Source organism: Aquarana catesbeiana, linkage group LG13 (genome assembly GCF_042186555.1).
Source record: "Aquarana catesbeiana isolate 2022-GZ linkage group LG13, ASM4218655v1, whole genome shotgun sequence".
Classification (NCBI taxonomy): domain Eukaryota; kingdom Metazoa; phylum Chordata; class Amphibia; order Anura; family Ranidae; genus Aquarana; species Aquarana catesbeiana.
In genome coordinates, this window is record NC_133336.1 from 48661939 (window position 1) to 48673966 (window position 12028).

Consider the following 12028-nt stretch of genomic DNA (forward strand, 5'->3'; position numbering starts at 1 on the left):
AGGGACAAGGGGACTTTGTTCTAAATCAGGGACAGTCCCTCGAAATCAGGGACAGTTGGGAGCTATGTAACTGTGGACCAGAACCTGTATATAAAAAAGTGCAAAATAGCATTGCACTAAGTGATTTAAATCTCTCCAGATCAAAGTTCCGTAACTTGCCGGGAAAGTCGAATCCTGACAATGACTCTTTTCAGCTGCCTCCAGCTACAGACTTTCCCAGGTCACAGAGTCATAAAGCACTGCAACCATCCACTGCTTGCTCTGAATAATGACCAGGCTGATGTTGCTCACTCTATAGGCAGGGAACTTGCTGTGGGTAAGGATCTGGGAGGGACTAGAGCAGCATGGATTTGTTTCACATGCAACTGCTGAAGTTTTCATTTGTCACAAAGGCATACAGAGAAGCAGCACCTTGGCTTTACAGAGGCTTGCTGACCCAGGAATTCTGGCCATGAGCAGTGTAAGTGTCCTTGGTTAAGACATTTTCAATCTTTCCTTCTTGTAGAGTCCTAGGATATTGAAGCATACACAGATCAAGTGGTCCATCTAATATCTGTCTCTTTGCGTTTCCTTTCCTCCCTCCCTGTGTGCTCTGGGGAGGAGTGAGACTTTGTATGATGTCACAGGCTTCCCTCTTTGCCGGGCTGAGTGAAGTTTCACTCTGCTAAATTCCAAGTCTGCATGTGCCGCCATGTGTCGATCAAGGAAGACCAAATGATCTAGCAGTGTCTTACCCTGAGGACTGAATTTTCAGCCCTGCATCTCTTTGGACTATGACGGAGGAATCGGACTGCAGAAACCTTACCAAACTAAGCCCTACCGATAACCCAGCCATCTCCGCTGTGATGTTCTCTGCTGGCGTGGTGGGAAACGTGATTGCCCTGGTGCTGCTGGAGACTCGTCGCAGGGAATTTCGAGGGAATATTTCTCTATTCTTTATTCTGGTCTCTGGACTGGTGGTCACAGACTTACTTGGTACCTGTATGATCAGCCCTGTAGTCTTGGCCTCTTATGCGAGGCGTCTTTCATTAGTCGAAATGGGACTTTGTAAATATTTTGCATTTGCCATGACTTTTTTCAGCTTGGCCACCATGATGATCTTATTTGCTACAGCATTAGAGCGAGCCCTGGCCATTGGGCACCCCTATTTCTATGAGAAGTTCATCAAGAAGCGATGCGGGGTCATCACCTTCCCAGTAATCTATGGCTTCTCCGCCTTCTTTTGTCTCTTCCCAGTAATGAACTTTGGGGAGTTTATCCAATATTGTCCCGGGACATGGTGCTTCATTGACATGAAGAGTCGAAGTACCAATTCCAATCTTAGCAACGTCTACTCCATGTTTTACGCCACCCTTCTTCTCATCCTCATCATCGCGGTGTTGACCTGTAACCTTGTGGTCATTGTCAATCTGGTCAGGATGCACAAGAGGCAGAAGACCCGTAGGATTGGTTCCATTACTGCCAATAAGCGGGACAGGATTTCCATGTCTGAGGAGATTGACCACCTTATTCTGCTGTCCATCATGACCATCGCCTTCATTATCTGTTCGCTACCTTTTACGGTAAGATGCAAAGTTATTTGCTAAGGGATAACCATTTTACTTGTCCACACAGCTCTACACACCTGTAGGGTTACACTCTGTTAGCCATGTCGCCAACAATATTTTGCAAAAGAATTATAGGGTGGAAAGTGAGAGGTTTCAGCACTGCACAGCAAACCACAAGGATCCGTTTACTACGACAGCTGAGTTTTCTTAACCCTACTCTACTTTATCTCACGATAATTTCCTCCTAAAAATGTCCAGTACACAAACTTCAGTTAGATTATTGTCGTTGTTATTTTTCTGACTGAAACGGGCATTTAACCCTCTTTTTCTCATAAAGTATTATTTATGTTATTTTATGACCAAACACCTAATTTTCATGTTCAACAGACACCTCTTAAAACACACATTTATTCCCAACCTGAATCTAATGCCATTTAACACAGTGATAACCTGTGCAGTAACATTAGAGAATTTCATTGTAGCTACAGTTAAAACATTACAGCAGTGAAACACTACAATGGAAGATCCTTTCAGATGGCTGTCCTCCATTCCGATCAACAGAGGATCCATGAACAGATTCCTCGCTAAATTTGAGGCGAATGAAATGGATGTCACTTTCGTGTCACAAAAGTGACATCTGTGTAAGTTTTTCTCCACCACCTTGTGATCGGAGGCAAATTAACCCAAGTTAGGTCTATGGGCAGGCACAGTGAACAGATGAACATCTGATCCATTACTTATGATTAGAAAAAAAACAGAAAAGGGCACAAACCTATTTTTTTTTTTTAATCCTAAATGGACTTGAAGGTAATCAGAGGTAAGTGGATGCATAACCATTTGCATCCGACTGCCTTTAGACTAACATTGAGCTTCCAAACAGGTCTGCCTGGAAGGTGATAGGCTGATAGGTGGATCTGTTTAGATCACTCTTGGGAAAGGACCCTTTGCAGAACAGGATATATAAAGCATGTTAAGAACTTTTGTGAGTTGAGCTTATAGAGAGCAACAAATAAGATGCTTTTGGTCAATACATTTGAAGCGGTTATATACCCCTTTTTTACATTTTTACCTACAGGTAAGCCTATAATAAGGCTTCCATAGCTCCCAACTGCCCCTGATTTTGAGGGACTGTCCCTGATTTGGAGCAATGTCCCTCTGTCCCTCTTTCCTCCTCATTTGTCCCTCATTTTGGTCTGATCTATATGGTTGTATATAAAATGGACTTTTTATCTTTCAAAAAGTGTTTCCCAGTGCTAAACCTTTCATCCAATTTCTAAATTGCTGCATTTGTATATTTTAAAATCCAATATAAAGGACTAGTAGTGGTAAAAAAAAGCCTTTGTGGATTTAATTACACTTTTTTGGTTAATTCTCCTTTAAGGGGTTGTGACAGGGGGAGTGTTCTATACCTACATACGTTTGCTAGTAGGTGTCCTTCATTCCCATCTCGAAATGTTGGGAGGTATGCTTACCTGTAGGTAAAATTAATATCTTCTAAACCTACATGGTTTAGGAGATATTCACCCTGCACCCAGTCGCTGACGTCAGCCGCGCATGAGCAGTGAAGGTCCGTCGTATAGTGCCAGAAATTGCCAGAGCGGAGGACTCCCGCACGCATGTGTGGGAGTGAGGTCATCGCGGCTCCGGCCACTCACAGCGCCGGAGCCGCGAACCCGGAAGAATCGCCGAGGAGAAAAATGTCAGCTCCCTCGGCGGTGACCGGGATGTGATGCCAACGCTTCATTCTAAGGTAAGCATTTCATAATGAGCTAGTATGCGGTGCATACTAGCTCATTATGCCTTTGCCTTACAGTTTTTGGGGGTTTTTTCGTTTGCGGGTATACAACCGCTTTAACCTTAATTCTGTGTATGGATCTGGATCAAAGCATTACAGCAAAAATACCTTATATAACACAATAAGAGCCAATTGAAAAAGTGTATCTGCAAGAGTTCCTATATGCTCTTTTCACTCCAGGGACACTTGGGCAATGTGTCAAGTTTAAACTTCCTTTCTTTGCTTATTATAAACCTTTTAAATATAGAGAAATTGTTCTAAAATTCAAACAGTATAGATATAAAATGTAAAAGGATTAACTAAACCATTTTTATAATGTAGAGTTGTGTGCAGAGGGTTACTAGATAATTGGCTGAACTAATAAAGTGTAACATGGCATCAAAGCTAGGTGCCAACATTAAAGGGAGCCTGATAGAAGGGAACGATTAGATGGCAGCAGTCTTTGTTTATTAGAGGTGGTAAAAAACATGCATGTGCATGCTGCCAAATACCTCTAATGCCAGCTTATCTAAGCGTAGACAGTACTGAAAGGGAGCCATTGTGGGCTCTAATTCTGACCACAACCACGATACTACCTGCCTGGAGTTTGCATGTTTTTCCTCCGGGTACCCCGGTTTCCTCCAACACTCTAAAGACATGCTGGTAGGTTAATTGGATCCTGTCTAAATTGTCCCTAGTATGTATGAATGTGAGTTAGGGACCTTAGATTGTAAGCTCCTTGAGCCCGGGTGCACACTACAACGGGCTGCGGATCGCACAGGAGCGCTGCGCGTCCCTGTTCCCCGTTTCAGGGATGAATCAGGGCCGATTCTATGCCTGAATTTGGCCCTGAAACGTAGCCAAAGACGCACAGCGTTTTTGTGCAGTGCGCTCCGCAGCCGCCCCGGAGATATGTGAACCGGCTCCATAGGGAGCCAGTCACATTCTCCTGCTATGCGAATTAGATGTGCGGAAACGCACATCTAATTTGCATAGGTGTGAACCCGGCCTGAGGGTAGGGACTGATGTGAATGTACACTGTATATATGTAAAGCGCTGCGTAAACTGACGACACTATATAAGTACCTGAAATAAATAAAATAAAAATAATATATGTATCAGTTTTCAGGTTATTCCAAACACTTTTAAACAACTTTAGATTGATAATACTATTGAAAGTTATTGAACGAGGGCAACTTACCAACACCAGCATTTTAAAACGTATAGTCCAAACATTCTTAGTTTTAAATAGAGTAGAGTAGAATTAAAACCCATTCCGGCTTATTAGTTGTTGTCTGTGTACCATTGGGGAAATTTTCCTTTACTTCATTTCCCAGAAACATAACAGGAAGTTAGTGAAAGTCTCCCAAAAGTATGGGGAAACTACACTCTTAGATAGTTGTATATGGAACAGATGTGATTTTGTGGACAACTCTAAAATATGGGATTTTGCATTATTTTCTCATTGACAATGGTCACCAATAGAGAGGGGCTAGTCGCCCCAATGAGGAAATATACATCACTAAAGACTTGACAAAGGGTCTAATGCCGCGTACACACGGTCGGACTTTTCGTCTACAAAAGTCCAACGGACGCTGACGGACTAAAGCTGGCTGGTAATCCGATCGTGTGTGGGCTTCTCCGGACTTTCAACGGACTTTTTTAGCCTAAAATCCGACGGACTTTAGATTTGAAGCATGCTTCAAATCTTTACGTCGTAAGTACGACGGACCCCGAAGTCCGCTCGTCTGTATGCTAGTCCGACGGACAAAAACCCATGCTAGGGCAGCTATTGGCTACCGGCTATGAACTTCCTTATTTTAGTCCGGTGTACGTCATCACGTACGAATCCGTCGGACTTTTGTGTGGTCGTGTGTAGGCAAGTCCGTTCGTTAGAAAGTCTGCTGCAAGTCCGCTGAAAGTCCGCCGGAAGTCTGTCGGACAGGCTGTCGGACTTTTGTAGACGAAAAGTCCGACCGTGTGTACGCGGCATAACTCTTACGCACTTCATCCAAAACGAAAAAAAGGTTTTGCCTAGAGATACACTTTAAGTTTTGTGAAGCGATATGATAGAAAGTGTTCGGATTTTCAATCATGTTTGGTTCTTTTTAAAAAAAAAATTGATGATACATTGAATCAAAATTGAAGAATTGGATTTCCACATGTTATGGCCATCTTTTTGCATTGCTTGCGGACCCACATGAGAAATAAAATATTTATTTACTATAGGTATTTCTAAAGCACCAGCAATTTATGCAGCGCTTTACATAATGTACATACACAACAACATCAGTCCCTGTCCGCAAGGAGCTTACAGTCTTAAGACTCATATCAAAATACACACACATGCGAGGGACAATTGTTAGACAGGAGACAGTTAAGACAGCATGTTTTTGAAGTGTGGGGAAAAAAACTGAGTACTTGGAGGGGAGCTCAGGGGGAACATAGGGGTTGATTTACTAAAGGCAAATACAGTACTGTACAGTAAAACCTTGGCTTGAGAGTAACTTGGTTTGAGATCGTTTTGCAAGACCAGCAACATTTTTAAACAAATTTTGACTTGATATACAAGCGATGTCTTGATATACAAGTAGCGTCAAGTCACAACTGAGTATAAAAGAGAAGTGAGGTGCCTCTAAGTGTAGCAATATGGTTACATTTAATGAAAGTACAACATTTAGCAACATATTGCTACACTTAGAGGCGCCTCTCTTTTCTTTTGTACTCTGGAGCTCCTGCTGGATTTTGCTTCTAATCCCCTTGTGGAGGCTTCCATTTGTGGACGGACATTTTATGGTTACACAACCTGGTCACGTGGCTATAATCTTTTTATATGAGCTATAAACTGAAGGACCTATCAATAAATGGTTGTGGAATGAATCATTTGAGTTTCCATTATTTCTTATGGGGGAATTTGCTTTGATATACAAGTACTTTGGATTACAAGCATGTTTCTGGAACGAATTATGCTCGCAATCCAAGGTTTTACTGTAGACTGTGCACTCTGCAAGTGCAGTTGCTACAAAGCTTAGTAAATGAGGTAAAGCTCATTTTGCAAAGAATACCCAATCACGTGCAAGGGAAAAAAAAAAAAACGGCATTTTTACTTGCACATGAAGCTTTACAGCAACTGCACTTTGCAAAGTGCAGTCTATTTGCCTTTAGTAAATCAACTCCATAGTGTCCTGACTGGTTGGGATTCCAACCAGCAGTGAAAGGCAGAAGTGCGAACCACTAAGGCACATTTCAATGCAGCCAGTTGATTCAACCGTGACTTGAGGATTAATGCCAGACTTTTTTCTTCTTTACATTTGATTAGACTGATTGTGCAATTCCTGTCTTGCTCCATACGTCTACACCTTTAAAGACAATTTCAACAGAAACGTATTTAACCACTTCAGCTCCGGAAGGTTTACCCCTACTCCATGACCAGGCCATTTTTTGCGATACGGCACTGCTTTAATTTAACTGAAAATTCCATGGGCGTGCGATGCTGTACCCAAAAAAAATGTACGTCCTTTTTTCCCCACAAATAGAGCTTTCTTTTGGTGTTATTTGATCACCTTTGTAGTTTTTATTTTTTGCACTATATACAAAAAAGACTGACCAAAAAAAACACAATATTTTTTGCTTTCTGCTATAAAACATTCCCAATAAATTAAAAAAAAAAAAAAAATCGAATTTCTTCATCAATTTAGGTCAATATGTATTCTGCTACATATTTTTGGTAAAAAAAAATCCCAATACGTGTATATTGATTGGTTTGCACAAAAGTAACAGCTATGGTATATTACTGTATTTATTGGCGTATAACATGCACTTTTTCACCCTGAAAATTTGGTGCAAATAGTGTGTGCGTGTTATACGCCGATACTGCAATTTGGGCTGCCTAGGAGGGAATGGGGAGAGGGGGGCGGGACGAGAGCCATCAGATTACATACAGCGAGAATCTCCTGTTCACTCAGCGGCCTCTGTAATAGGAAGTCCCGTCTCCTGGGCCAGCATTGGACCAGTGTTCTGTCTATCATAGAACTTTGTATTAAAGAGGCCGCCGCATAAACAGGAGATTCTCGCTGTATGTAATCTGATGGCACTCGTCCCGCCCCCCTCCCTGTCCCCTCTGAGGCAGCAGTAATCTGAGGTGAGGCTGCAGGTGGGCATTGATCAGGCTGCATTCATGGCAATGGTGAGGCTGCAGATGGGCAATTGTGAGGCTGCAGATGGGCATTGATCAGGCTGCATCGAAGGGCAATTGTGAGGCTGTAGATGGGCATTGATCAAGCTGCATCAATGGGCAATTGTGAGGCTGCAGATGGCATTGATCAGGCTGCAGATGGGCAATGGTGAGGCTGCATTGAAGGGCACTGACCCTTATTTTGCTTCAAAGTTCTTCATTTAAAATTTAAGTTTTTATTCCTGAAACTTCCCTCCTAAAATGAAGGTACATGTTATACGCCCGTGGGCATTGATCAGGCTGCATTGATGGGCAATTGTGAGGCTGTAGATGGGCATTGATCAAGCTGTATCAATGGGCAATTGTGAGGCTGTAGATGGGCATTGATCAAGCTGCATTGATGGGCAATTGTGAGGCTGTAGATGGGCATTGATCAAGCTGCATTGATGGGCAATTGTGAGGCTACAGATGGGCATTGACCAAGCTGCATTGAAGGGCAATTGTGAGGCTGCAGATGGGCATTGATCAAGCTGCATTGATAGGCAATTGTGAGGCTCCAGATGGGCAATGGTGAGGCTGCATTGATGGGCACTGACCCTTATTTTGCTTCAAAGTTCTTTATTTAAAATGTAAGGTTTTTTTTCCTGAAACTTCCCTCCTAAAATGAAGGTGCGTTGTAATATGCCAATAAATATGGTATATATTATTTATTTTTTCTTAACAAGTAATGGCCAAAATCAGCGACTTATAGCGGGACTGCGATATTGCAGCGGACAAATCAGACACCTGACACTTTTTGGGGATTAGTGACACTAATTCAGTGATCAGTGCTAAAAAATATGCACGGTTACTGTACTAATGACACTGGCTGGGAAGGGGTGATCAAAGGGTTAAATGTGTTCCCTTGGAGTGACTGTGGAAATGTAAAGATCCGTGTTCCTGCTCAGCAGAAACACAAGATCAACACATTCCTCTCTCACAGAACGGCTGCCTTGTTTACATAGGCAGACCGGCATTCTGCCTTTCTCACGAAGGATCGGCGGGTCCCGGCGGACATCGCGTACTATAGACCTGCTGGTTGGCTCCCGCTGTGTCCAATCACAGCAGGAGTGGGTCGCCGTCACCTGCGCGCTTGCGCCCCCCAGACTGTACGTACCAGGTACGTGATCTGGCGCAGAACAGCCGCCCTGTCACAGTAAATCTATGGTGGGCAGTCGCTAAGCGGTTGACAAAGCAGTCAAAGTGCAATAATGTACAAATCCCGCAGCAACCGTGTAATTTATCTTTCATTAGCCCAGCTTCAGATCAGTGAAAGAGGACTAGTGATTACTACTTAGGGTTACTACACTTTGCACTGCGACACACTATGGGACAGACAGGTTTTACTGTAAATTGTGCAAAGTTTATGAGAACTACTTCCTCTTTCATTGTGTACTTTCGAAGTATCCTTCCATATAGAGAAGTGTGTTGCACGTCTCCCACATGTCAATGCAACCACCTTCAAGAGAAGATAGTAAATGTGCACACTTTTATACGTTTTTATTATGTTTGACGTGAATAAAAAACACTGCATGAAATGAAAAATTAACACCACTCATTTAATGGATAAGTCAACTTAAAACAAAAAAATAAATGCACTTTTTGCAGGTAAAAAAATGTGCATTTATTATTTTTTTCTGAGAAGCCTGCAGAGCATTGCACCCACGATCAGCAGAGCAGAAGTGCAATGTCAGGCTCCTGCAGATGCTCAGTACAGCTGTCTGTCCGTACCTCCCATATGGACAGGCAATTACTGAAGTTCAGGAAGATCAATGTACTATGAGAGCATTCACCAGCACCCTCACAGTTTAGTGGGAACTGCAAGCCATCTCCTGCGGTGGAAGACAACACTATTTTTACATTGTGACAGCGGGTCCAGGGAGAGGATCCTGCGTCCACTGTCATAGTAGGGGATCAGGTCAGGGTGTGGGCAGGTGCTTTAGTAACATGTTACATTATACATGTTACACCTTGAATAATGAGGTAACATGTTACTGAAAGTGAACTTATCCTTTAATCATCGCTGGGACAATTCTCCTCAACTTTGGTAATCCTGCAGGCTCCTCTATCAATTCTAAACATGTAACTGGGCAATTAAAGGAGAAGCAGCAGATTGATGTGTTCATCTGTCTGTCATTCTGCTCTCTCCTCCTATCAGCATGTTCCTAATGAGCACTATAGCACAACTGATTGGCTCCTAATGTTGCTTCTCCTTCTCCCTGTTTGAGCTCTGCTGTACACAGACTGCAGAAGGCCCATACCAAGTCAAATTTAGGTACTTACACTACTTGCATTTAAAACAATCAATTCTAAACATGTGACTGAACAATGAAAGGAGAAGCAGCAGATTTTAGAGTTCATTTCTGTCACTTTGCTCTCTCCTCCTATCAGCATGCTCACTGCTAACACATGAGCAATGCATCCCAACTGGTTGGCTCATTATGCTGTTTCTCCCTCTCCCAGTCTGAGCTCTGCTGTGCATATACTGCAAGAGGCTGATACCAAGTCAAATTTTGGGTACTTGAAGGGGTTGTAAAGGTTTTTTTTTTTTTTTTTTAAATAACAAACATGTTATACTTACCTCCTCTGTGCAAGGCTTTTGCACAGATCGGCCCCGATCCACCTCTTCTGGGGTCCCCCCAATCGGCAATCCTGGCTCTTCCTTTTCTCGAGTGCACTCGTGCAGGCGCGCCCCCGTCCATTGGCACAGACAGCAGGACTCGGCCCCGCCCTCAGCTCCTGTGTTACTGAATTTGGTTGACAGCAGCAGTCGCCATTGACTCCTACTGCTTTCAATCTATCCAATAAGGACCCGAGACACTGGCTGGAGCTGCTGTGCTCGTCCCTGTCGATGGAACGATCGGGTTCAGGTAAGTAAAAGCGTGGCTCAGGGGGGCTGCTGTACTACAGAAGGTGTTTCACCTTATCGCAAAGAATGCATTAAGGTGAAAAATAAGGACTTGCTTTTAAAAGCCATACACTGAATTATTTTTAATGGGCGTAGAGCTGCTTTAATTTGGTTTTTGATATCTTGTCTGGGGTTTCACCTTTACAAAGTTAGCTGCATATTTTTCTTTTTCACAGGCAGCAGGGAAGGGCATGTGCCTGCCTGTATTGGATTCCTTCACATTTACCAAGTTCAATTCTTGGATAAAAGAGACAGATGTCACAGAAAGTTTTCTGGACACTGCACAGGCTTGTATAAACTTGCAAATTACACAAAACTACATATTGCAGTCTGTTCAATTACAGCCAGTCAGGCTTGCGTGCAGCCATCTGGCAATATGACAAACCGGATGTCATAGATGATAAAATACTTGACCTGTCAAAGGCTGTTTCCTCTTACGACAGAAATACGGTCTATATAAAAAAACATGGATGTTCCCAAGAATCTGTTCTAAATACTACACAAATGCAGGTTTCACTTTCCTTTGAATGAATGAGAGGATAGAATTTCTATTGTCTGACTCCTGGAAGTTTGTGCCTTTCCCCATCACACCTACTACTTCATGATCAGTACCGGAGAGGTTTTGTTTTTTTTTTCAAATCTGGTTTAGATCTGCTTGGCCTTAGCAAGATAGGGACAAACAAGTCCTATTTTTACATTTTTATGTTTTCAACTTTTTGTAAAGTACCCTATAGCTACAGGCATGGGAACTCTGTAGACCGATGTAGTTAATTTTCACCATTTCTAAAAAAATACAAATATCTTAAAGCTGAATTTCAGGAATTCAGCCACTTTGTAATATATGCTGGCTTACAACTTCCCGCAAAATCACATACCTGTACGCAGTGGCAGCGCTAGGGGGTGGCTTTTGGGGCTATAGCCCCCAATCTGGGGGCCAATCCCCTAGTCTCTCTCTCAGAGACGTCTGTGGCCTCTCTGCAGCCAGGCCACGAGTGCGATGGGCAGCACCAGAGAGCATGCAGGCAGCACGGGAGAGCGAGAGAGCAGAGAGATGACATTATCTCTCACTGCCCATCCTAACTCTGGTGACCTGGGCCTGATGCAAGGAGTGGCTCTCTGGGGACTCTGAGGTAAGAAAGGGCTCTCTGGGGACCCTGATGTAAGTGGGGGGGGGGGGGGCTCTGGGGACCTTGATGTAATGGGGGGCTCTCAGGGACACTGATGTAAGGGGGAGGCTCTCTGGGGACCCTGATGTAATGGGGGCTCTCTGGGACCCTGATCTAAGTGGAGGGCTTTCTGGGGATCCTGTTGCAAGGGGGAGGCTCTCTGGGGACCCTGATGTAAGGAGGGGCTCTTTGGGGACCCTGATGTAAGAGGGGGCTCTCTGGGGACTCTGATGTAATGACAATATAATATAATATAATATATATATATATATATATATATATATATATATATATATATATACACACACACACACACACACGTATATTATATACATGTGTATGCCCGCCCAAGCGTATGACTTTCTTTATTTCACTGCTTTGGGCTCTAGCCCCAGATCTTTTGTAGACCTAGCAACGTCC

At 43.2% G+C, this 12028-nt stretch overlaps 1 protein-coding gene across 1 annotated transcript in view; it reads left to right on the plus strand.

Moving 5' to 3' along the window:
- The first annotated feature begins 381 nt into the window (after window positions 1-381).
- LOC141117129 (prostaglandin E2 receptor EP2 subtype-like) overlaps window positions 382-12028 on the plus strand; it is a 50750-nt gene continuing 39103 nt past the window's right edge. Inside the window, exon 1 of the mRNA XM_073609767.1 lies at window positions 382-1562. Coding sequence (XP_073465868.1) covers window positions 774-1562 — 789 coding nt within the window. The 5' untranslated portion in view covers window positions 382-773. The remainder of the gene's footprint in view (window positions 1563-12028) is intronic.